Source organism: Pararge aegeria, chromosome 27 (assembly GCF_905163445.1).
Source record: "Pararge aegeria chromosome 27, ilParAegt1.1, whole genome shotgun sequence".
Classification (NCBI taxonomy): Eukaryota; Metazoa; Arthropoda; class Insecta; order Lepidoptera; family Nymphalidae; genus Pararge; species Pararge aegeria.
This window is the reverse complement of record NC_053206.1, coordinates 2,997,830-3,024,779: the sequence shown is the minus strand read 5'-3', so window position 1 is coordinate 3,024,779 and position 26,950 is coordinate 2,997,830. Positions and strand designations below refer to the sequence as shown.

The window sequence follows — 26,950 nt, the reverse complement described above, 5'->3', positions numbered from 1 at the left end:
AGCTGTATCTTTTAGACCATTGAGAGCAATTTGAAGCTCAGAAAAGGAAAAGGGGGCATCCATTTCATCCGTAGCTGGAGCTGGCGTAGTAGTTAGAAATGAGTCCACATAGGGAACATAAGGTGGAGCTAATTTGTCTGCAAAGTTGTTAAGCCAGTCAGAAGGATTATTTGAGGAAGGATCAACGTGGCTCAGGGAGCGACGGAATCTCCTCATATTTTCCCACACAATGGTGGAGGGTGAACGAGGGCTAAGCGATTCACAGAACTGCGTCCAACTTGCTCTTTTCTTTTTGAAGACTAATCTTTTAATTTTAGCATCTAGTTTTTGGTAACTATTAAAGTTATCCTGAGTCATGCAGGCTGAGTATAATTCTTCTGCAGCAGATCTTTTACCAAATAAATCGCTGCATTCATCATCCCACCAAGGAGAGGAAAGCAGCGGATTTTTCACAGGGTGTTTTTTTGGAATATGGGAATCGGCCGAAGATATAAGAGATTTTTTTAAAAAGAGATCATAGCATACCAGAATGTTTCCATCACTTTCCAAATCGGGCAGAGTGTCTACAATGCAATCAACGGATAGGGCATAATCTTCCCAATTTGCTTTTTTAAGTTTATACTTTAAAAGGGGATCATAGTTAGGGGTAGGTAAGGATTTATTATTTAATGTAACAATTATAGGAAAATGATCACTGCCACAGGTTGACTGTAGCACGTTCCAAGTCAGGCGCGATGCTAGGTTAGCCGAACATAGGGTGAGATCAACCGCTGATTTAGGGTTCTGATTGGGGTATACCCTTCGAGTAGGAGAACCGTCATTGAGGATGCAAAGACTGACATCATCAAGTAAATCAATCAGCAATGGAGAAAACCCGTCACTAGCATGGCACCCCCACATCGTGTGGTGGGTGTTAAAATCACCCATGGCTATGATAGGGCTGGGAAGGGACGACAAGATTGCTTGTAATTCGGGAATAATAGAAGATGAGGGATGAGGAATATACAGAGATACAAAAGATATGTCTAGGGTACGGACAGCAACAGCATTGATCTGTTGACTGTGGGAAGGAAGAGCGATTTGGGTGTAGGGGAGGGAGTGCCGTAGAAATACAGCACTGCCTGCATACCCATCACTCCTGTCATCCCTCAAACAGGAGAAGCCCGGCACCCGTAATCGTGAACCAGGCCTCAACCATGTCTCCGAGATGGCAAGAATGGTGGGATTATGAAGGTTAATCAGAGAGATTAACTCATGTTTCTTGGGACGTAAACTTTTACAGTTCCACTGTAGCAGGGTTATTGGGCCCATTTTGGAGTAGTTTAAAAAGTTGGCTTAAGTTTTTGGCAACGTTGGGCGGTAAGGGAATTTCACTACATGGAGCGACAATACTAAGTAGAAATTCGGAGATAAACTCAAGCATTTTACCTTGGGAGGGAGGGTTCTCAACATTGTTGTTGAGAGCGCATCCATTAGGAAGGGATGAGGAGTAATCACCGACAATAGTCTGAACAGCTTTTTTATCGTAGCCCTTTGCTAGAGGAGCTCGGGGACGAGGAGAGCGGAAAACTGTTTGCCGGTAAGAGGTTTTGGTGGAAGTTACATTAGTAGGAGTAAACATTTCTTTTGTTATCTCAGCATAGGACCTGCGGACAGGAGGAAACTGAGATGATGCTTCAATGTAAGATTTATTATTCTGAGACATGACCATTTTAATAGATTGCTGCCTGGAGAATTCTGGGCAGTCTTTATCAGTAGCAAAATGACTACCAGAGCAGTGTAAACATGTAGATAATTCCTTGATGACCAAACATGAGTCACCTGTATGGGGCTGAGCACATCTGTAGCATCTGGGCTTAGATCTGCAGATTGTTTTAATGTGGCCAAAACGGCAGCAGTTCTGGCACTGTATTGTTGGAAGTTTATATGTTTCAACTGGCAGTGAGGTGTGGTATGAATATACCTTAGCAGGAAGCATTTGCCCCCTGAAGGTTAGGACAACAGATTGGGTAGGCACCCAAGTGATGACACCCTCTGTGACAGATTTTCTGTTCAGTCGCCTTGATTTCAGAACCTCACCACAGCCAGGCGGGAGCTCTAGCGAATCAACAAGCTCGTCCATCGACCAGTCCACGGGAACTCCTTTCACCAGCCCCATTCTGGTTATGTTGTATGTGGGAATTATAGCTCTATATTTGCATAACTTCAAAACTGGACTAACCAGAAAGTTGTTGGCAGCTTGGGCAGAAGTAAACTCTACAGTAATTTTGTTGCGGCCTATATTTTTGACGCCGTCGTGGATAATTGAACCAATTTTGTGTTTGTGCAAGAATTGACCGAAATTTATAGCCTGTAATGACGCTCCAGAGGATGGGTCCTCCACTTCCCGTGAGACTTGGACAATAAAAGGCCCATTATCATCGTCAGAGTATGACTTGGCGCCTTCGGTGAAGGAAGGATGTATGTAAAGGCTTTGAACGGATGGGTTTACCTGAGTAGGATCAGTTATAGTTTTTTTGGCCGCATATACGTTGGTATCCTCTCCTTGTCGTTTGCGAGACGAGGCTGATGCCCCCGGGTCGGGCGGCTCAGGAGGTGTATCTAGATCCATTTTACTGGAAACACTATAACTACAGACACATAATAAATATTTAACCAACACTAAATACGGTTAGATTTATACGAATATCACCAATGACAACTATTTCTGCTGCTGTGTAAATTCACATAAAACACCGAAATTACACCGGAATCTCACTAACACGTGTGCACAAATTGACAGGCCAAGTTACAGTTCAATATAAACAACACCAAATCCTTTTCAAGACGAGTTTACAATAAAATCAAAGAAAAATTTGAAAAAACCGCGTCCGCCATGTACGAAGTTTCCCGCCGAACCCAGACCTTTGAATACATTATGGAGAACCCATGACGTTTTCCTTCACTGTTAAAACAAGTGAAAAACGAAACTCCGAATAGTTGGAGGTGCGTGGCGAGGAACAAACTCTGTCTTTCCGAAAGGGATGCCGAAGCTTTTAGCACTAGGCGAACAAATTCAAAATTTCTTTATTCATGTAAGCCTATCACAGGCGCTTATGAAGCGTTCATACATATATGTTTACATAATAGTAAGGGGATGGTGGTAACTTCGTTATCCAACTTAAAACTAAAGCTACGAGGGTTCCAAACGCGCCCTGATCTAAGAAGAGCCCACAACAAACTTAGTCGGGTTAATTTTATTTTTGTTATCACCATCTCAAAGTTAACTTATATTAAGCTATGAAGTGAGAGCAATTCACACCCAAGCTTTTTTATCGTTTAAGTAATCCTTAACATTATAATAGGATTTTTCTCTCATAACTCCTACCGCGTTATTCCTACAGCGTTTACATGCGAAACTGGCCTTCCTTACTCTCGCAAGTTATTGCAAAGATAGAGGCAACTAATTGAAAATTTAACTGGGCCATTCTACTCGCACGGTTTTTAGGTTTCCGTACTCAAAGGATAAACCGGGACCATCGTTCTGTCTGTCTGTCCGTCTGTCACCAGGCTGTATGTCATGAACCGTGATAGTTGACAGTTGCAATTATTACAGATAATGTATTTCTGTTGCCGATCGATCTTTGAAAAATAGAACTAAATTCATTAAATTTTAACCGTAATATTTTCTACAATAACTCCAAGATTGTCAGTTCTGTTTAATTTTCCACCTGCTTGCGTCGCAACCAGTTCAACCAATAGCGTGCAATTCATTCAACTACAAACACACTGCTTACCTTATTTTTTTGATTTAATTCCATTATGTACAGGGTTCTTCCATTTCGTGCTATCTTGCTACATTATGTATTCCCTGGTAAAAACCTTGTGGCCGGCGCTTGGCAATAAACAGGAAGACTGACAACATTTTAAAATACGTGTGTTATTTATTATCTTTGATATAAGTTGACGGAGTCAGTTATTCCGAAATCACAGACAGAAACTATGGAGGGTAGAGGTAAGGAGAGTCATCTTATATGGGAGAAAAGTTGAAAAAGTGTCCAGTTTATGCGCTAAATAACAGTTCAAAAATCCTCCACAATGGCGCTGGTGGAAGCACAGGGTATGGTATGAATGTAGCAATCGTAGATGAATTGAAGTATGCCGAGTTAAAAAATTTAATGTCATTATCGACTAAAGTAGTTAATTATTGAGAATTTCAACAACTTACGTTGTACAAAATATTGTGGTAAATATAACCTTACTTCCTTGTTTATTTTTCAAGCCTACTTTAACAATATTTATATTTGGCGCTTCTTTTAAGAGTTACCTTGATGCAAATGTGGCGCCATCCTAATTTAATACATTTTGACGACACTTTTTCATATACACAGATGATCCTCCTTACCTCTACCCTCCATAACAGAAACATAAATTTTTTCATCTGTTGTTGTTGTGACTAATCGCTTCATACCTTGCCATAACCTTGGCATAACCTTGGCATATTGTTTGTTTTTTAAATTGTTACCTATAACTTAACATGTCACACTGTATTTTTTATGAATTGTGATGTATTTTTACTGTGATATTTGTGATGTTATTGTACCAAATTACATAATTAGTATACAACAGCACTTAAACGGTAGGCGTCATGGTATAAATTTAAAGAGTGCTGGTGGTGATTATAATGGTGATAATGTTGAAGATATAAGATATAAGATATCACACTATTACTGCGACATGTGTGATGTAGATATACCAAACAATGAGAATTGTATACAACAGCACGTAAATGGACGGCGTCATAATGAGAATTTAAGACACACCAGGGTTGGTGATAAGATAAATCTCTATTACTGCAATATCTGTAATGTAAATGTACCAAATAGTGAGTATTGTATACAAGAGCATATACGTGGAAGGCGCCATTGTGAGAAATTAATACTTTGTTATAGTTATGATGATATGATAGAAAGTTCTTATGATTATGATAGTGATATATATATTAATCGTGAACCTCGGGAATACCGAAAATCAAAAATACCCATAATTCTTTACGCCGTAACCGGGCTGGCTCTTTTATTTACCTTTCGGTACGTCATATCTCGCCTACGTACTTAACTACAAGAAGGTTAAACTTTTATCTAGAAAATGTGTAAAATTGTCTACCTATATTTAGTAATATACGTAGACACCACACGGTGGAAAGGACCCAATGGTAAAAGGGACCGAGCAAATGGTGGGATGATGTCATCAAACAAGCTGCTGGGAACGATTGGATGAACCAAGGCAAGGAAAGAGAAACACGGAAAAGGTTGGGAGAGGCCTTTACCTGAGAAGGGGCTCATATTTCCTATGATAATTGAAACAAAAATTACTAACTGACCAAACTAACAACGTAGTTTTAAGGATATAATTGTGTAATAACTTTCTATATGAAAGGAGAGAATAAAAAGGGTTTTTATTTATGTTATGTAAGATCCGCGAACATTGCTCACTATTAGTCTTTGTTACACAAATTTAAATTACTTTTAACTTTGTTCCTTTTTATTTATTTGTTTTGTTCTTTTGTCCAATAAAGTATTTTTGATTGATTAATTGCTCCCTAGCTGATGTTAGTTTATTTCTAATTTAGTAATGTATTTATATGTACATATAATATGATAAAATATTTTATATTTTAAATTATATTATGTGTATGTATATTAAATATTGCACCACCAGCCTTGCATCTACTTATAGCATTTACTTTTGCTAGCAAAACTGCTTCAGCCTGTAAGTTTATAAAAAGAAAGTTATCCTCATTCAGACTGGCCAAACTATCCATAATCTTTGGTTGATATAAGTTGGTGTGGAATTTTAAGTGGTAATTCAAAATGACAGGAACCCAGATCAAAGAGTAAGGAAAATTAAACACTAAGACATGAATAAGGGGTTTCTTCTACTTGTTACCTTTGGTTGCCTGGAAGAGATTGTTATTTAGCGATAAGGCCGCCAAATTTTATTCTATCATACCTTCTATTGTATTTGCGTTTTTTACATATTCATGTTGTTTACAATAAAAATGAATTCTATCATTCAAGATTTTGAAAACAGCATTGGCTTTCTGAATTATACATCTTTACGAAAAAACGAAGATAACTCGATTTCTGTTAATAAGGTTACCCAATTAAGAATGTGGAAGTCTATACATGTAACCTGGAGTAATAAAGCATGATGACTTATTTTGGAAAACTGCCCTATGATGTTCGGAAGTACCTATCTAATATATCCAAAAAATATATTTTCTTTGCAGAAATAAAAGGTTTCATTGAAAAAATTGCAAAATATATTTAAAAAAAAAATCCAACAAAATCGGACCAGTTCCTGCGATCATCGCGTTTAAGTAAACAAACTCTTCCGCTTTATATATTAGTACCTATGTATAGTTATAGACTTGTGGAAGAAGTATAAAAAATAGGTACAAAACATATTTTGCAAAGTAAATTTTTTAAATAGTGCGCCTTAAACTTAGGTGAGAGAGGGTACCTCTACTCTACTGGTAGTTTGTATGGAAAAATAAATATACTTATCTCTATATTTTGATTTAATATTTTTACAGGGCGATTCCTTATGAAATATACTTATGCATATAAATGGTAAGAGATGCAGTCTAAGATGGTAACAAGCTAGCCTGTTTTGGACATAGCATGTCTTAGGAAAAAAAAAATAGGAGCAATCTGGTTTTTAAAATCATACAAAAGTTTACTTCCAATTTAGTTTATTTCCGGCATATTTGTTTTTTTGAATTATTAGGACACCATCATACGACATAGATATAATATAAATAAATAAATAAATATACTACGACAATACACTCATCGCCATCTAGCCCCAAAGTAAGCGTAGCTTGTGTTATGGGTACTAAGATGACTGATGAATATTTTTATGAATAATATACATAAATACTTATAATATACAGATAAACACCCAGACACTGAAAAACACTTATGCTCATCACACACATTTTCCAGTTGTGGGAATCGAACCCACGGGTTTGGACTCAGAAAACAGGATTGCTGCCCACTGCGCCAGTCCGCCGTCCAAATAATAAAATAATATGACTTTCGCATGGAGGTGTACCGATGGAGTATGCCGCGATATATTACCGAAATGCTAAGACGCTTGGTGAGACGTCTTTGTCGGTACGTGATAACCAGATCGTACAAAGCCCACCAGACAAAACTCAGAAATATTAAATCCCAAAATAATTAAATATTATACTGGGGAGCGAAACCGAGACCTCACATTCAACACCGCTGCGCTGACCGCTTCGCCAGGGAGGTATTACAGCATTCATCAAAAGTTGCCGTCCATAAAATCAGTTATTTATTTATTTCATCGAAAAATACAAAAAAAAAGTATTACATTTAAAAGGTGTATGCATTAACTCTTAAGTGTTCAATATTTTCGATCTCATAATAAGGCGTAAAGTCAAATCTTCAGTGGAAACCTCACACTACAGGTGACATCAATAATCAGATTCTAAAGCCAGTTTCACAGAATAACCCACAGGTTAAGAGTTTTACCGTTACACCCTAGTTGTTTTACTATTTTTTTAATTTTTGGTAACTATTATTGTTATTTTTATATAGCTATGCAAATTATTTTTGTAATTATTTGTAGTTGCTGAATTCTTTTTGCCTTGCTTTTACTGGGTGTGTTTTTTTAACCAAATGAAAATAAAATGAAATAATTAATAAGGATATAACAGTAATTAAAAACATTAATAAGAGTTTGAGTTGTTGTGTGTGTGTGTGGCCGTGTATGTGTGTGTGCGTAGTAGACGTTAGCGAATGACAGTTTGTTGTAAATTTAAGGGCGGCATCATCGCTGACAATCAGACGACAAGGGCTAACTTGTAGTGTTAGTGTATAAAAAAAAACAAGAATTTATGGATCGCTCTTTCTCAGCATAGCTTGGTTTCTATGTTTAATACCAGTCATATGTGTACTAACATTAAGACTATTATATGGCACTTCAACTTCACATATTTTACAAAAAGCTGACCTTGGATTGGCCATTGGTTTTAAAAGAGCAAGCATTTCCGGTTTAATACCTGATATTTCCGCTAACACTAAATTGGCAACTTTTGATTGTCCTGTATTATTTCTACCTTCGACATTTGTGGACACCAAAGAGTTGTGTTTAGACACATTTTTCGGTTTAATATTTTCCTTCACTTTCTTGGCATAAGACACAGTTGGGTCAGTGATACTATTAATTGTTGGCACAGCAGGGTCTGCAGTAGTAGCAGGTTCTTCAGGAACAGCTGTGTCTGGATTACTTTTAGACACAGCTGTAACATAAGGTGGTTCAATCTTTACTGGTTTGATATTAGACATAGATGGGTTGCCTGTGATATTTGTATCTGTGAGCACATTTGTACCTGAAAGCATTTGCGTCATATTCTTATTATGCTTTTTACCCAACACGTGTAGGATTTCAGATTTAATTCCAACATCAACTTTACAAATTATACAAAAACAGTTTTCCTGCGTCAGCACCAAATAATTATCTTTTAAGAATATTTTATAATTCTCCATATGACTTATGTGCATCAGGTGCTTGGATATTGCTAATTCATTGTGCGAAACGTTAGCTTGACACACTCTACAGTTCAGTATGTTTGAGTATTCAGTAGGTTCCATTTGATAATGGATCTTTGCAACTTCATTTTGTTTGTCCTTGTTCACATCAGAAGTTGGATCAGACTTTTCAACCTTCGAACAATGACTTCTTCCAGTTAAATGCTCTTCTATATTATGTCCGTAATTTGGCACTTTAACGTCACACACATTACAGTAATAGTATTCAGTAGACACTTTGACATCGTCATCGGAATTCTTATCATCAGCTTTGAACATATGTTCATCTGTGAAGCACTTCGCTAGATGTGATTTAGCATTCATGTGAATCAACTCATTTTTGAACAGGATAATCTCATCACATACTTTACAATAAAATATATCTTTGTTAACCCTCTTAATTTTATTGTCTTTTAGTAATTGGTTGTATTTCTGTGAATGATCATTTTCAAGAACATGTTTGAGTATGTATTCATCGTTATCTGTTACTTTAACATCGCAGACTATGCATTTTAATGCATTTTCTGTTACCCTCATCAGGTAATGATACTTCGATTTTGAATTCACATGAAAAACATGTTTCTTTGTTTTATTATGTTTTCTATAAGAACTTATATATTCGTTGCAGGCCGTACAAAATAATTTATTTGGCATAACACTTGGCTCTTGAATTCTTTTAGTTTGAATACTTTCCATATCAAAAATGCTCCATTTTTCTTCGTGGTTTATATAAGTTTTCTGAATTTCATTAGCATTTGAAATCATGTTAATATTGTTATACTTGTCTAAATTAAGGTCTTTAAATGGTTTGTCCCAGTAAAAATGCGATTCTTTACATGATGGTAACTCTTCAACTAATTTGTCAGATATTAGGGCCTCTTTCAAATATTTCCAATGGTCTTTATCACATAGCGAATGGAGGTCTGAATTTTCTGTTATTGTATTGCAGATAAGGCAGTGGGTCAAAGACTCATTAATCTGTAAAATAATTAAAATCATCATAACTTATAAAAGACTTATTTATTTTATTTATTTATACTCAGAAAAACGACAAAAAAAAAGAACAAACACATGAAGAATGAAGCAGGATACAAAAGGCGGCCTTATCGCTAAGTAGCGATCTCTGCCAGGCAACCTTAGGATTAGGAAAACTAAAAAGAAAACGAATAGGTGGGGTACACTATTTGGTACATACATACAAATATCTACATACTAATACATAAACCAGACTACACAAATACAAAAATACTATTGATAAATATAAAAAATAAATATACTAATAGATATTAACATACCATAAATACTTAAATATGAGTTTGAGTAGATATATAAATAATAATAGTTGTCTTTACTGAGCGAGATAATGAGCCTTAACAGCATTTTTAAATATGCCCAATGACTTCGACTGTCTTACGTTCAATGGGAGTGCATTCCACAATTCAGTAGCTTTGACAGTGTATGAATAAAAAAAAAAGAAGAAAAAAAAAGAAAAATCCTATTATAACATTAAGGATTATTTAAACGATAAAAAAGCTTGGGTGTGAATTGCTCTAGCTTCATAGCTTAATTTAAATATACTGGAAGATGGTGATAACAAAAAATAAATTTACCCGGCTAAGTTTGTTATGGGCTCTTCTTAGACCAGGGCGCGTTTGGAACCCTCGTAGCTTAGATTTAAGTTGGCGAACGAGGTTATCACCATCCCGTTACAATTATGTAAACAAATATGTATGAACACTTCATAAGTGCCTGTGATAGGCCTACATGAATAGAGAAATTTTGAATTTGAATGCTTATAAAATTTTGTTTTGTGGAACTACAGGGCACGGGTCTCCTCTTGGAGAATGGGAAGGACTAAGGCTGTAGTGTAACACCCTGACTAAGTGTGGATTGGTAGACTTCACACACCTTTGAGAAGTTCAGAGAACTCTCAAATATGCAAGTGTGTATGCAAGTCCTCATAGTGTTTTCCTTCGCCGTTTAAGGAGGTGATATTTAATTGCTTAAATTAACAACGCATATAACTCTAAAGGGTTAGAGGTATGTGAGTTTGATCTTGGTACCCCCCAAGCCTTAGTCACTAGGTAGATGATAGCCTAGTGGGTAAGGCTTGGGGGGGTACTGTCTTACTCTTTCTCTTTAGATTTTTGTTTAAAATTAATTTGCACCCAATTTAGAACAATTAATATACCAGTAAATACGACTCATCACCATGATATGCTCACAATGAGCTTAAAGTTGCTTACATTCATATAAAAAATGAACCATCGAAATCGAGCCACACAAGTCAGATGCTTGTATATCCAATAGGTTTCCTTTTGCACCCCTCCAATAAAAAAGCTTGATCCAAAAATAAAGTCGTATAATCTGTATATATCAAGTTTTGTTTATTCCACCATAAGTTAGCCCTTGACTGCAAACTCTACAGCTGTTAAAGTGATGATGCTGCAGATGGTGACATACTGACTAACCTGCTAGAGGTATGGCAGTTTAAAAGCCATCCCTCTACTTGATTTCTATACAATATACTACTGAAACGCTAAGCCGTTTAGTGGCACGTCTTGGTCAGTTAAACAGTCGTTTTTTTAATACATTGAAAGCTAGGTTGGGCTGCCGGCAAGCATATACAGCATCACATGAATTGCCGTAAATGTGTTGCCAGCAGATGGAAACACCCTAGTGGAAGGTTTCACAATAATTTGCATTTGCATGAAAAAAAACGTAGTGTTGGCTCTGTGTAATAAAAAAAAAAAGAATTACCTGTCTTGCACAGTGCTTATCTTTTAAGGGAGCTATCATATATTGTATGTGTTTCTCCGACATTTTATGTTTTTCGAGCATTTTTTCTTTGAATATCTCTTTACATGCAAAACACTGCATAAGCTTCTTTCCAACTCTATTGAAGCCAAGGAAGTTTTCTTCTCTAACCTTGACTACACTGCCATCAATTGTTTCAATTTCAATCAAATTGTTCTCATTTTGCATTTTAAATAACATAGGATGTTCAACACGCTTGTTTATTGATGCTAAATAGTCTTTTAAAGAAATCATTTCATTTTCTGTTCCTGTTTCCGGTGCATCATCTTTCTTTAGCTTGTAGTTTTCTTTAGTAGGTCTTTCAATGGATTCATTAGAACCGTTTGGTGAATCACACTGCATTAGTGATGCTGAATAGTTGGCAAAGGAAATTATTTCACTTCCTATATCTGTTGCTGGTGCATCCCACTTTAGATTGTCATTCGCTTTAGTGGGTTTTTCAATGGATTCATTAGAGCTCTTTAGTGAATCATCCTCATTTTTATTACCACTAACGAATCTTTGCATAGCTTTATATATTTTTTCCTCAAGATCTTTAATACTTTTATTTGCTTTCACATCATTAATTTCTTCATTGGAATGATACAAAGTGAGGTAATCATTGAAGATTTTTTCTAAAACTAAACTATTTCTATGTGCCAGAGATTTGTTGTGTGTCTCCTTTTCTTTTGCATCTATAACAGTTGTACATTTTGCACAAAAATATGCATGCGGATCAACTTCATCATAATCTGCACAACCAACGTTGTCTGTGTTGTTAATATACTTCATCAACCTCTTCATAGCTATATTAGCTATTTTCAAGTTAGTTTTGTGCCTTAAACTGTTCCTATGTTTATTGAAAAAAGGTTTAGGCACTTCAATGTCACAAATGTAACAGGTTGTGTTTTCGAATTCAAGTTTTGGTGTTTTATCTGAAAACAAACCAAAAAAAACCCTCATCAAAATGAATAGATATTTGTGCAAACATTTTTAACGATTCATTAATAGCCTTTAACAGTCCACTGCTGGACTAAAGGCCTCTCGGGATGGGTTGACCAAAATCACCATACTGGGCAGACAGGTTGATGATTGCAGCAGCAGGTAGAAGTAGCTAAGAGGGTGCTGCCGGTTATTTTCACTTAAGTCAGCTTTAGTTAAGTTGGGATGGAACCGCAGATAGCTAACTTAGCCTCACTTAATTTTCAGCACATTTAAGTATTACAACATTCCAAATTTTGAGGAAATATTTTCCAAAAATAGTAACTTCAGATTAAGGGGCAATGGACTCAAACTTGAATATCAGCAGGCATCGTCTAATCCTTCCAAGAACTTTATCAGCAATAGAGTTATACAAATGTGGAATGCCTTGCCTGAAGATGTAGTGACAGAATAACTGAATCAGTTTAAAGGACTGGATAAACATCAAAAAGACAAAGAGCGCAAGAAATGATATAGATAGAGAGCAAAAACTGCTTAGTCTATTATATAATAATAATAATAATTAATGACTTGTGTACTTTTTGCAGTCGATATACAGACACTAGTAAACGACTATTTCTAAAGTATATAGTAAGTCAACTGTTATGTATATAGTAAGTCAACTGTTTATATCAACTTTTTGTTTATAATGACTAATATTTTGTCTAACAAATGCTGTTTACCAAACTTATTGTTAAAATTCAAGGGCTAACTTGTATTGGAATATTTAAAAGAAATAGTATAAATTAATGGGAATTGGACCAACCTATGACATCTTCAGGATCTTTACTTTTAATTTCAAATCGATAATACTCATTATTTCTTCTCTCCAGATTGCTTTTTGTCCATAATGGTACAATTCTTTCATCCCTTGTGTTGTAAATAGTTGGAAGCAAGTTCAAATCCACCGCATCCAATGATATAACATAAACACTTTGTTCCACCGGCTCCATTTTGAAAGACTGAAAAAAAAAATATATGTGAACAGACGCGATATCCCAGTGGTAAGCACTTCAGCATCACTATCGGAGGGCCGAGTTGGAATCCCATCACACACCACCAACTTATCTTATAAAAAATTAAAATATCACTTGCTACAAGTGAAGGAAAACATTGTGTGGAAACCTGCATGCCTAAAAGTTTTCCATAATGTTCTCAAAGGTGTGTAAAGTCCACCAATCCGCACTGGGTCAGCATGGCGGGCTACGGCCTTAACCCTTCTCATTCTGAGAGGAGACTTGCGCCCTGTGGTGGACCGGTAACGGTTTGATGTGATGTTGATGATGAACAGTAGATTTAAAAAGATATTCCCGGCACAGTGGTGAGCATCATTGTCTTGTAACTTACCTATGTCTGGAATTTTAAAAATTACTAAATTTTCTCCGGTCACTAAATTAAGATCATTTAGAAACTGTGCACATTCATAATATTGAAGCATCAAAAACCACTGCACTTTAGTAGTGTTTCTGGAACAAACTAATGGTCACTTCATATAATTATTTTACCTCTAATGTTCTAAACATTTACCATAAAATGGGAAAATGGGAATGGGAAAAGTTTGTGAGCTAGCAACGTTCCACAGGTGTATAGCAAGACGTGTGCGGGGCGTTTTTACTCATTTTGCACTGCATACATTAATGGCTGAATTAAGATTCTGTATGTTATTAATTCTATGTCTCCTGTCATAACTTTACTGTTAGGCTTCGGCCCTGGCTAGTTACCGACAAAGACGTGCTGCTAAGCGTTTTAACGCTCAGTTACGAAGTTGCGTAGAAACCAATTAGGGTTAAAGGTTTAGTTTAACTGCAAAACTCCTGACTAGTACGTTACCATCATACGACTGTATCATCATTTACCAGTAAATCACTCAAGGGTCAACTTGCAGTGGAATAAATAAAAACTACGTTCTTCCTAGACGCAAAAACTAAATGGTCACGCTAAAAACACAGTAGAAACGAATTCTATGCAGGCGAATTCACGTCAGAATATAGTATGATAAATATAAAATAGTTACCTACGTTTCTAATAAACCACGTAGTACGTAAAAAACTTTATTTTTGCAATAAAATGGTCTGTGCTAAGTATCCGGCAGACTTTTCCGGCTATCAGATAACATAGTCCATCACGGAATAATGATTAGAGGTCGATTCACCTTGCAATATTTGGTTTCTGCGTTTCATAAAAAGTATTAACACTGAGAAAGATAATATGAAACGGTTAATTCCCTGAAGTCAAATCCAAAGAGAACAAATTTACCAAAGACTAAAAACTTAATAAGAGTATGTAAACACCATGAGTCTAACTAAAACTACCTAGTGATGTTCTTATGACAAAGAGAGAAATATAAACTCTATTATATAACGATAAAAGTTATTTTAGAATAACATAACCAGTGCCGAGCGCGACACAATGGTTGATTTACCAGGTTTACCATTCCTAAACGAAAAAGTCGCTATCTTAGGTGACAACTTACTTAAAACAAACTGCATTAATTAATTGACTTCGGAGACACGCGGTTTAAATTAATCTATATCTAAATATATAAAACAGATCACTCACTTCGAAATCTCCATAAAAAAGAACTATGAAGCCTTATAAACTTTAAATTTGAAAGGTAGGTTCCTGGGATGTAGGTGCCAACTTAGAAACGTTTTTGAGAAATTAAATAGGTGAAATAGGTGTAATTTTTGTATGAAAGTCATTTTATGTTTTTGAAGTTAGATACATAGAAATTGGCATTTAGGTTATCAGCTTTAAATAACAAACATTTCTATCTCCCTTTTAAGGGTGGTAAAATAGGGGTTGAAAGTTTTGGTTGATTTTTTTAATTTCGGTTTGTAGACCTAAAATTTAAAAAATTGGTCTCTTAAGCATGACATCACTTTAATAAATATTTTATTCAAATCTACAAGGGTTAAACAGGGGTTGGAAGTTTATATGAAAGTCGAGGTTGTTTTTGAGGTTAGAGACACCGAAATTCGTATTTAGGTTAGTAATTATTTATTAGGTTATTACAATATTGAGAGTATATATTATATTTCCGTCTGATTGTGACCTGATAAGGTGTAAATCATATGATTTTGAGGTGCTGGTGGAGATAGGCGTAGGCGGTCGCGGGTTATTTTTTTTTTCAGTTCAATTAAAAATTTCATCGTCCACGAAGTCATGGGCAATAGCTAGTTAATCGTAAAAGAAACATTAAACTTTATTGAAGACATAAAACCTATACGAAAAGTTTATTAATCTGAGCCATTTTAATTATCGCTTTGTTTGGTATTTTATTTTTCTCATCAATTTGCTTATAAATTTTACAATACCTCGGTAATAAAAAAAAGTTCATTGTATTATATTAAAGTTAAAATGTTATATTGTTTTTTTGAATTATTATTAGGTAAGTACGGTTTTCAACCTTAATAAACTTACAAGAAAGGAGGATAACGTATAATGTACGAATCAATGTATGGTGAAACAAAAAGTTTCTTTGTTTCACCATACAATCTAATTGCCTTAAAATAATTTGGTTTACGGGGTATCGTTAGAATCCTTATATACTACCATAATGATATATTTTTTAATTAATAAAATTATTTCGGCGCGATTTTCAAATGTGAAAATTCGTGAATTTAATTTCTAAAATTGAATTGTCAAGTATGTCTGTGACCCTAAACCCTAGGTGGAAGGCCAATTTTAACGAGAAAGAAGTTCAGAACTTCCATCACGCTATTCCAAATCGGGAAGTGTTGTTTTTATATATCACATATTTTTAGTGATAATAATCGTTGTGGGTTAACTGTTAGTTACAAAGAGATTTTTAAGAAAATTGAAATAATTAAGTAGCAAAATTTATAATTTAAATATTCTTATAAAATTCATTATTTGGCGTGTGCTGAGAAAACTATTGATGATACATAAAAATAATGTATTACAAGTACTCACTATTACCTACAAAAAAGTCCGCGAGGGAAAATATCTAACTATCATAGTTAAGCAGCTTTTTTTGCTAGCTTTTGTGTTCTAAAATTTTTTTAGATCGCCGGCTAGCTAGTAATATATATTAATCAATGAACGTGCCCAAACTTTTGCAGTTTACACAACTTTGGTAGATGCAGACAGTATTGCGAAAAAATTGTCTACAAACAGTTGTGAGAACCTAAAATGTCTCGCCACAGAAAATGTGTGTGTGAAATTGAAAAATAATTCAAACACAAAACAAAAACACATGTTTGTCGTTGCTATCAATGAGTGCGAAGTGAATTATGCTAAGTGTATTATGCCAGGTGAGTTTGAAAAATTGTAGAAATTTTTATGATATTAACCGTTCAAATCAACTGGACGCGTGAGTGAAGTTGTTTGGTGGTGAAATTTGTTTTTTTTTTATTATTGCGTACGGAAAATGCAACTTGTGTTTAGCTTGCTCGGTTGTTAGTTGTGCATTTTTTTTGCTTTGCATTTTCCGAAAGTGGGGAAAGAGCTAAAAGACAAACTATTCGTGATAAAGTGTGACAGTTAATAATAACACACTAATCATTAAAAACATTCACATAAAATAATCATTAAAAACCGTAGATAGAGAAAAAAACAAAAATTTAGTACCTAATTTTAGGTAGACATAATTTAAATCGAGACATTAAATGGGCAATTATTGCCAACCAGTGAACGCGTCAAGTTAAGATAAACGAACTATAGAGGTGAAATCTTATGGCTCTTCTTCACTTTAGCTAAGATATACGCTTACATAGAAGCTCTTAGGCTATCCGCACACAGTCAATATTATTACTAGGCAATATAAATATTGTCAATATTTTTTACCAATATTAAAAACATTCAATACGACCATATGCGGAATATTGACAATAATAAAGACGTGTGGCAGCCTTAGGTAAAGGCATACGCCCATGGTGTAACAAACACAACGGCTCGGAATTTCTAAAATTATTTCTATTGGCAATATTATATACAGAATATTTCTTGAAAATAATCAAGCTCACCACGATATCATTTTGATATTTGTCGATATTTCGATCAAATCAAATGGATCGTAGTCACGACGGGACAGGTATCGAGTTGAGAGTCGTGCGAAGTGCAAAGCGGTGATAGCTCAGTGGGTAGGACTTCTACTACGCTTTCGGGGGGACCAGTTCGAAACCCGGGCACACACATCTAACTTATATAAGTTATGTGCGTTTTAAGCAATTAAAATTTCATCAAATTGCTTCAACGGGTAAAGAAAACATCGTGAGAAAAGGTCCACTTTACGAACAAGTGTGATACAATAGTAGATTATGTAACTAGTATGCTAAATTGGGTGCCTCTTGAGGCAAGCGGCCCAGGACCGTGTATTGTGGAACTCCCTACAAAAGACCTATGTTCCGCAGTGGACATCAATTGGTTGAGGTGATGAGGATGTGATGATGCTAAATTGAATTTTATGCTCAGGAAGCCGAGAGTCGCTTCATACGACGTCTTTCATCACACTTGCGAGGAAACAATCTAAACTTTCAAATTCGTTTTCGGAAAACAAGTCACCATCTCTGCTGTTTTTTTGTATAAATATTTCGTAGGCCGCTCTCTAGATTTTTAAATATTTTTTCTTCGTGATTGATTTGAGAATCAATAACAAAGAGAAAATATGAATTACGACAAATGACGCGAAGGTTTTGACGTGACAACGTCTTATAATACGATGGAGCCGGCTGCACGCACGAAAAAACATGACGTATGCGGAGTTACCTCGCTCTGAGGCGTTCCATTCAAGGCTTGAAGTGCAAGCGAGAGCGCGGAACGAGCGACAAAGAGGCACAGTCGGCCTCCGCGTTCGACATCTGTCTCTCTCCTACTTGAGTGAGCGATACGTCCGCGTGGACAGCTTCTATACAATAATACATTTACATGTTTTCGGCAAGGATGAAGTGCAGTGAAAAGTGAATGTGGTGTCAATTGTTTATAGCAACGATAATATCTATCAAACGTTGTCACGTTCAACTATCGTCAGTAAGCCGACTTTACAGACAACCAATTTTTTTTTTCGCGCCGCAATGCAAGCCGAGATACAGTTTACAATAAAATAAAATATAGAGAATATGTAGGGGCAGGATGACGTTTGCCAGCTCCGCTAGTAAAGTACCTATATTTTTACAGGTATCGACGCTACTATCGTTTCTATGAGAAACTGCGAACATGAAATCAAAAGTAAGTAATACAAAAATATTCACGTGTTTTTTGTACAATAAATGCAATAAGGTTGTTTCCATTGGCTCACTATCTTCCCATAATTGTAGTTGTAAAAAAGAAATCAAAGTCAAAGTCAAAAATATCTTTATACAAGTAGGCCCATAGGCAGTGGCGTGCACTTCATAAATGCACGAAAGCACTGCCTACCCTAAAATTGATATATAACTCGTACAGGAGGAGGATTTTTGCCGTTTTATGCTATTTTCCTGCCGTATGCATACCCTGGTAAGAAACCCAGTGCACGCCACTGCCCATAGGCACTTTTGATGCGTACATAAGAATTATACGGTATTGAGATGATGGCGATAATTACATTTGTAAACTTGAAACTAAAGCTACGAGGGTTCCAAACGCGTCACGGTCTAAGGAGAAGCCCACAACAACCTTAGCCGGATGTTTTTTTTTGTTAGCACCATCTCACAATGTCATTTTAAATTATAAGAAGAGCAACCTGGTTAGAGCAATAATTCAATAATTTAACATACTATTAACTTTCTTGTATACTATAAGCTGATGTACACTTTAAGCTAGTATACTGTTTCGTGGCTAATTTAGTTTTGCTTTTTTATCGATTAAGTAGTCCTTTATACTATAATAGGCATTTTCTATAGGCTTACGTTTATTTTTTTAAGAGACGTCTCCAAGATGTCAATGGGTAGTTTATTGAAATATACTCGTATAAATAAGTGGCACCTAGATTTAGATTATGACTAGCGGAACCGCGCGACTTCGTCCGCGAATGAGTCAACTTCAAAAAGTAGTCTTATGTTGTCGAGGACTGTTTTATAGAAATTTAAAGAAACAATTCCGATATACTTACTACATATTTCCGTCGTTTGGCGTAAAGTTTACCGTTCACGCATCGCACGCATCGGAATCTCTTAAAAGAATAGTTTTTTCATTAATGATGGTAGCCATTGGTCGTTGCGTGATGTTATATAGCCTTAATTGATACTAACAATCCAAAAAAAAAATCGAAATCGAAAAAGCATTTTCGAAAAAGCATTTCAACCATTCCATCAGTATTTTCTTACGACGTTGTCACGTTCAACTATAGTCAGTTACAGACAACCAATTTTTTTTTATTAATTGTTTGTTTGTTTTATTTTTATTTTATCATTGTTATTAGTATTTCTTTCCTTTCTATTTTTTGTACCCTAATTTTAAATAAATACATATTGTTCGTGTAGTTCATAAGTATAATGAGAATAATCCATATCCCTAATTCCCTTTCCTACTAATATAAATGTGAAAGTAAGTTTGTTTGTGAAAGCGTATTTCACGGAAAAACTACTAAGGCGATCATCACGAAACTTGTACACGTATTCCTGAAGATATTAGAGGAAACATAGGATGCTTTTTATCTCGAAATTAAGCTCAGTTCTTTTGGGAGAGGGGACGAAAGTGTTTGACGATTTTACACCAAAACGCCGCCAAATGGTAGCCGATTTAATTAACTTTTCACAAACAACAAATTTAAAACATTTTTCATGTGGTTATATCGAGTAAATCAATCTCTTGATACTTTAATTTTATGATCTTTTCAGTTAGACAATCATATTTTTAACATACTATTAACTTTCTTGTATACTATAAGCTGATGTACACTTTAAGCTAGTAAACTGTTTCGTGGCTAATTTAGTTTTGCAATATCTGTTACTATTCTAATAAATAAATAAAATAATAAAATGAGTAAGTTAAGTATGGAGCTCCGATATTAGAGACAAAACCGGGTAACAGACATTTTAACCAGGATGGATCAGCTAAAGTGGTGGTGGACGGGTCACATGCTACGAGACAACCAAGGCAAGTGGAGTACCCTAGTAACTCATTGGTATCCACGAGATGGACAAAGAAAAAAGGGTCGGCAGCAAAGAAGTTGGGAAGACGAGCTGAAACTTACAGCTGGTCCACTATGGAGAAGGGTGGCACAGGATCGTAAGCACTGGCGAGAGCTGGAGGAGGCCTTTGCCGTGAGGCACACAGAGCTAAGGGACTTGATTTAATGGTAAAATGAAATGTAAAAACTGAATGTAACTTTTCTCTGAAATCATCATCATCAGCCTATCTCAGTCCACTGCTGGTCTAAGGCCTCTTCATTTGCACGCCATCTCGGTCTATTGCTGGTTAGCTGCATCCAGTTCTACCCTACTGCCTTTACAATATCATCTCCATCGAGCTGGTGGTCGGCCAATGCTTCTGTGTCCAGTGCGCGGTTGCCAAGCCAGAATCACTCGGCTCCACCGCCCGTCCTCACTTCGACATATGTGACCCGCCCAGTTCCATTTCAGAGCCGCTGCTCTTTGAACGATGTCAGTGATTCCAGTTCGGTTTCTGATCTCTACGTTGGGAATCTTATCTAATAGAGACAAACCTAACATCGCTCTTTACATTGCCCGCTGAGCCACTTTGAATCGGTGCACCACCTTCTTTGTAAGGGTCCATGAAATAAATTTTACTTTATTTAAGTTAATTATAAGTTTTAATGTATACAGCTTTCTCACACTCTTTATTTAGTACCTATAGCTCGTCTGTGGGAAATCGAAAAAGGTTTCAGTACATAACTTAAAATAAGGTGCGTTGACTACGTTCTAATTCCAGAAATTTTATTTTTTATGCCCCTCACCATACTGGGATGCAGTAGGACAGTAAAGCTTTTATATCTAAGCTTTTTCATCACCATCATCGCTAAGAGTTTAACTTTTAGTGACAATAAAAAGTAAAAACTACTAGATGGCGCTACAGTCGCTATAAGTCATATAAAATAAGGCATATAAATCGTTATGTAGCGACAAGTCAACCAAAATGTACTCTCTTGCTGTATTTTACCCTCTCTCTCTTTTTGTGCCTCTCCACTACTGGAGGTTGGCGAACTCAGCGAACTTCTCGCGGCCTTGCGCCAAGCGAAACAATGTTTCCATGCTGACGATATTGTACCATTCACGGATCTTGCGCAACCATGACTTCTCCCTGCTCCAACACGTCCCTCTACTTTGCCCATCATTATGAGCTGGAGCAGTTGGTATAGCTCATGTCTCAGAACGTGCCCAGATATTTGACTTTTCACTTTTTAACAATTAGCAGTAACTCCCGGTTTCTAGCATTGGAGTACGCGTTAGAAACTTTCTGTGTCCAGCTAATGCGGAGCATTCTACAGTAGCACCGCATCTCAAAGGCTTCGAGACGTTTCTGAGTGTCGGCTTTTAGAGACCAAGCTTCACTACCACATAAAACTTCCGGCCCGATATAGCAGTGGAGTAGTGGTAATCTGTAACTACTTTTTCCTTTGGTGTATAATAACAGTGGATTAATTTCGGCATCTAGTAGTAGTTTCGGCATGTAGTTTAGTGGATAAAGCGCTCAGGCTGCGATTGCCAGAGAGTCACAGGTTCAAAACCTTTCGTTCCCTTTAATTTTTATATGCAATTAAAAAGTTTACGAAATTGATAATTCCTCCAAGTGTTAAAATAATTACACTTAGGTAAAAACACGAATAAAAAGAAAATTAATAAATAGGATATATTTCCAGAGATTTATTTCAGAGATAGTGGTCACTAATTTAAAAAAAAATTGTATGTTTAGATCATGGCCGAAGTTCTTCCATACATCGCAGGTTTTATGGTAACCATCCAAAAACGAAGAGAAATGTGTACCCATTAATTTATAAGAAGAAACAAAAACTTGATAATCGCGAGCACGATAATGACGATGATGATAAAATTGATGCTGAAAGTAGTCAAGAACTTGCTGGAGTTAAAGATGATACAGATTACAAAAAAGATTATATCGGAGAGAATAATGATGACAATAAAGCAAATAATGAGGTAGGTGTATTAGAAAGTCAGGACATACCTATCCCTATCCCTACTAATATTATAAATGTCAATGTAAGTTTGTTTGTTACGCTTTCACGCAAAAACTACTTAACCGATCCTCATGATATTTTGTACCTACTCATATTCCTGGAAGTGTTTGAAGTAATATAGAATTTGACGACCGATTGGCGTAGTTTGCAGCAACCCTGCTTTCTGAGCCCAGGGCCGTGGGTTCGATTCCCACTGCTGGAAAATGTTTGTGTGATGAGCATGAATGTTTGTCAGTGTATCTGGGTGTTAATATGTATATTCTAAGTATTTATGTATATTATTCATAAAATTATTCATCAGTCGTCTTAGTACCCATAACACAAGCTACGCTTACTTTGGGGCTAGGTGGCGGTGTGTGTATTGTAAAAAAAAAATACTTTTTAACCCGACATTAAGCTCTGTTCCTTTGGGAGAGGGGATGAGTGTTTGACGATTTTACAACATAACTCCGACAAATTATAACCGATTTCAAGAATTATTTTTGTACTATAGAGGTTATAATATGTGTTTAATTTTGCCCACACTGTGGTTGGAGATAGAGCACAGAACGCCTTAATAGAATGCCTAGTGATTTGGGCGGTCCCTAGAGAAAAAAAAAAGGTTTCACGAACTCAACATAAATTATGTCTTACGACTTAAAGCACCACCTAAAGTTACGACGCCGATTCGGTGGATCGTAAAATTCAAAATTTCAAAATTCATTTATTTCAGGTAGTGTCTGTGTGTAGTGACTCTACCACCGGTTCGGTTCACAAGCCGGCTAGAAACTCAGCAGTTGCTCTTTTCCAATATCAACAATTTACATTTTACATTTTTACCGGATGCTTCCAAGCAACCTTGTCATTAAGAAATTCATCAATTGTATTATAACCTCGCTGTAATAAATGTGTTTTAACACATTTTTTAAATTTATGCATTGGTAGGTCCAAAATTACCTCAGAAATCATATTATAAAAGCGTATACTCAATCTCACAAATTACTTCTGCACCTTTCGCAGACGATATGCAGATGTCATTTATTTCATTTTTACTTTTTGTTTAATTTAATTCCAAGTTGTGTACACATCTTTTAGCTTAGAACAAAACGTTATTATTTATCTACCTTTAGTTATTACCCTTTTCGTATTAACAATAAATGTACACAATAAATAAATATCTCTATGTTTTTTTTTCAGAGGATAGTTATGGGAATAAGTTACGGCTACTCCGAGGAGTTTGATAGAGACACAGAAGTAGAAGAGAAGAACAAACGCACTGTGCCGAATGAAGAAAGAGAAGATGAAAATGTAGAAGAATGGGAAGAAGATGAAACAATCACTTTTGACCCAGATTATGACGTAACCGACGATGACCAAGGTATTGATACGGTTTACTATATATTTTTTTTATTTAGTTCGCAAAGCTGACAGTCAACTGCCCACCAACGCTGCGTTTACCGGTGCGGGGTCGCACTTCCAGCACCTTGGAACCCCAACGTTCATCAGTTCTCCGAGCTATGTGCCTCGTGTCCACTTCGGCTTTGCGACTCGCTGAGCTATGTCGGTAACTCTGGTTCTTCTACGGATCTCCTCATTCATGATTTCATCACGTAGAGATACTCCCAACATTTCTCTCTCCATCGACCGCTTGATTCTAAGACTTTTTATGAGGCCCCTAGTAAGCGACCGCGTTTCGGATCCGTAAGTCATCACTGGCAACACGAACAAAAGTAATTTATGTTACTCCGTCCTTCCAACTAACTCTACGCCAAAAATGAAGTTGATTAGTTGCTTAGGTCAGTCATAAATGGAGAACAAACAAACAGACATAGTTTGCGTTTATAATATTAGTAAGCATTACCTCTTCCGACGGGACTTTGGACGAAAAGATGTCTCGAAGTTTCCCGTACGCTGCCCATACGAGTTGGATTCGGCGGTTTACCTCTTTCTCAAAATTGGACCTACCTAACTGGATCGTGGCTCCTAAGTTTTCATCTACAACTTCGAGTGCAGAGCTACCAACTACTGCGTTAGACAGAATTTTTATTCATTGTCATAAGTGTTACATAAGTGTTTTCAGTGTCTGGGTGTTTATTTGTATATTATAAGTATTTATGTATATTATTCATAAAAATATTCTTCAGTCATCTTAGTACCCATAACACAAGCTACGCTTACTTTGGGGCTAGATGGCGATGTGTGTATTATGCCAGGGGATATAATTTTTGTCTCCTGCCCGTGCTAGCCCTGCTGATCGCTAAAATTCAAAAAACATTGCAACATCGCGGGTGGTTTAATATAGACCCACTTCCACTAAGAGGTCCGGTTAGGCACAGAGAAGAAAGAGGTCTGTACTCAACAGTTGACGATAGAAACATAAATTGTTTTCAGTATACTCCGTGGATTATAAAGGCAACTGTCCAACGAAGTGCCCAGCGAGGAATGTGATGGTGTGCGCACGATGCCAACACAACATACACCGCACGTTCCTGAGCGTGTGCCATCTCAGACTGTTCAACTGCAGGCATCCCGATGAGAGTGAGCGGTTACAATATCTCCACAGAGTAGTGAGCGAGACGGGCGTTATACGACATAGCTCTAGGCTTCAAATTCACTAAAATTATATATACGACGAGAGAATGACATTGATGTCAATATTCAAGATTCGAATTACAACAAACTACTATGAAGTTCTATCGAAAGAGTCGAACTTAATATTACAAACGTCAAAGTCAAATATTTCTTTATTCAAATAGGCACATAGATGGCACTCTTGATGCGTACGTTACATGTTAAATAGGACATAGAAGTGAGTTGATGGCGATAACTAAATTCGTTAATACTTAAGCTACGAGGGTTCCAAACGTGCCCTGAGCTAAGAAGAAGCGCACAACAAACTTAGCCGGTTGTTTTTTTTTGTTATCACCATCTCTCATTGTCATTTAAAACTATTAAAGAAGCAACCTGGTTAGAGCAATAATTTACACCCAAGCATTTTTATCGTTGGCTTAGTCCTTAATACTATAATAGGACTTTTGTATAAGCTTACGTTTACTAAAAACTTTGAAATTTTCAGAGACATCTCCAAGATACCAGCCGGTAGTTAGTATTGCAAAATTGTATACAATTTCCTTTAAATGAATAACTTATTTTATGTAGTCTAGTATATTGCACTGCAAGTTTATTTTTGCTTCTAATGTTCAAATTATTGCAGTCACATGTCTCTTAAATTTAGATATATTTTTGTGATTAACATACATTAAGTTTTCAAACATGTAATGGCTAAAAACTGTCATTATCTTAACATCTTTAACATCATCAAATGAGTATCATATCAATAATGATGTTGTTGATGTACATCTCCTTCTAGAACTGGAGTTGGTAAGCAGACGCCCGTGTATGCAATCGACTCCATTTCTAACCGGACTCCCACCTGCTAAGACGAAGCAGTCAGATCCACACGACAGAGATCCAGTTCTGAGGTTTCTGCTGTGTCGGAAAAAGGGGAGATTACAGCGAGGTAAGGTGATCTCAGTTATCAGCGAGGTAAAGTGAGTGCCGTGACGGCAGATCAGATTACAGTTGTCACACTTTCTCTTCCCGCGGGTGTCGTACGAGGCGACTAAGGGAATATAACGGAGTACGGACAGCAGCGTTCTCTGTGCTGTGTACTACTACCATCTCCTGCGATCATAGTTATAAGAACATCCAGTGAAGTCAATCTGTTGGCAAGGACTCTACCACCGGTTCGGAAGGCTACTGAGAAGAGTAAGACTGCAGCGGTCTTTAGTAAGAGATGGATAGTTTTTTTACGTGAGCGTTAACTGGGACTTTTGACCGCGCAATATTAGTTTAGATAACTCACATAGTTAAGAGTTTAAGGATGGTCAAACATAAGTCCGACGAAGCAGTCTAGACAGAGTGCCGGTTTTGGTTTCAAAGTGTTATCACACTTTACAGAAATGACATGATTTAGTAATATTTTTGTATGAAATAAATTAATAATGAATTTTGAAACGTAGAACAAAGGATTTAAGTTATATTGAAACGTCCTACAAGGCCGAGTTTTTTTGTATTTTTTATTTAACAATGTTTACGACGCGACCCAGTCTAGACGATGTCGGCATTACCGCAAAAACAAAAGCTTCGAGAAACTACCTATATATAGTTTATACTGTGCTTTTGTTAACTTTTCAGATCCGAGATGCAAATTTTGAATAAAATAAATCAAACCATAGGTATCTACTTTTATTCTTACCTGGATAAACTCAAAAGCTATTGACAGCTAAGACATAAGTAGATATTTTTGGGCTTGCTTAAATCGAGACCACTTCAAACTAAAAAATATAATAATATACAGACTGAACATCCTGTGTAAAGTTTACTCGAACGATGAAATGCGATAACTGGTTTTATGAATAGCACTAGTTGCAACGCAATCATAATTTTTTAGAACTACCCACACTCATCCATAATAGTTTGTATGTAGCTTTAG

At 36.2% G+C, this 26,950-nt stretch overlaps 2 protein-coding genes across 5 annotated transcripts; one reads left to right on the top strand and one right to left on the bottom strand.

The window, feature by feature from the left end:
* Nucleotides 1–7,327: 7,327 nt before the first annotated feature.
* LOC120635634 lies at nucleotides 7,328–14,601 on the bottom strand. Of its 4 annotated transcripts, none has more exons than XM_039906672.1 (5): nucleotides 14,395–14,601; nucleotides 13,728–13,856; nucleotides 13,147–13,342; nucleotides 11,364–12,334; nucleotides 7,328–9,581 (listed from the first exon to the last, which is right to left on the bottom strand). In XM_039906672.1, exons 3-5 carry the CDS (start codon nucleotides 13,331–13,333, stop codon nucleotides 7,908–7,910), a joined length of 2,832 nt encoding a protein of 943 aa, XP_039762606.1. In that variant the 5' UTR covers nucleotides 13,334–13,342; nucleotides 13,728–13,856; nucleotides 14,395–14,601; the 3' UTR covers nucleotides 7,328–7,907. The 4 variants fall into 4 exon arrangements, with proteins under 4 accessions (XP_039762606.1, XP_039762605.1, XP_039762604.1 ...); XM_039906671.1 differs by having other exon boundaries at nucleotides 14,399–14,601; XM_039906670.1 differs by lacking the exon at nucleotides 13,728–13,856.
* Nucleotides 14,602–18,521: 3,920 nt separating this feature from the next.
* LOC120635636 lies at nucleotides 18,522–26,679 on the top strand. Its single transcript, XM_039906673.1, has 6 exons — nucleotides 18,522–18,569; nucleotides 22,194–22,435; nucleotides 23,653–23,833; nucleotides 24,847–24,993; nucleotides 25,826–25,975; nucleotides 26,653–26,679. The coding sequence occupies exons 1-6, from the start codon at nucleotides 18,542–18,544 to the stop codon at nucleotides 26,670–26,672; spliced, it is 768 nt and encodes a 255-aa protein (XP_039762607.1). The 5' UTR covers nucleotides 18,522–18,541; the 3' UTR covers nucleotides 26,673–26,679.
* The last annotated feature ends 271 nt before the right edge of the window (nucleotides 26,680–26,950 follow it).

What these genes read in the sequence shown, in the direction of transcription:
- LOC120635636 (XM_039906673.1), top strand. Translation starts at nt 18,542, where the DNA reads ATGAGAAACTGCGAACATGAAATCAAAA. An exon ending in CGTAACCGACGATGACCAAG is followed by an intron (nt 23,834 to 24,846) that starts GTATTGATACGG and finishes AATTGTTTTCAG; the next exon opens with TATACTCCGTGGATTATAAA. An exon ending in AAAGGGGAGATTACAGCGAG is followed by an intron (nt 25,976 to 26,652) that starts GTAAGGTGATCT and finishes TTAACTTTTCAG; the next exon opens with ATCCGAGATGCAAATTTTGA.
- LOC120635634 (XM_039906672.1), bottom strand. Translation starts at nt 13,333, where the DNA reads ATGGAGCCGGTGGAACAAAGTGTTTATGTTATATCATTGGATGCGGTG. An exon ending in AGATCCTGAAGATGTCATAG is followed by an intron (nt 12,335 to 13,146) that starts GTTGGTCCAATT and finishes GTTTGTTTTCAG; the next exon opens with ATAAAACACCAAAACTTGAA. An exon ending in ATAAGCACTGTGCAAGACAG is followed by an intron (nt 9,582 to 11,363) that starts GTAATTCTTTTT and finishes ATTATTTTACAG; the next exon opens with ATTAATGAGTCTTTGACCCA.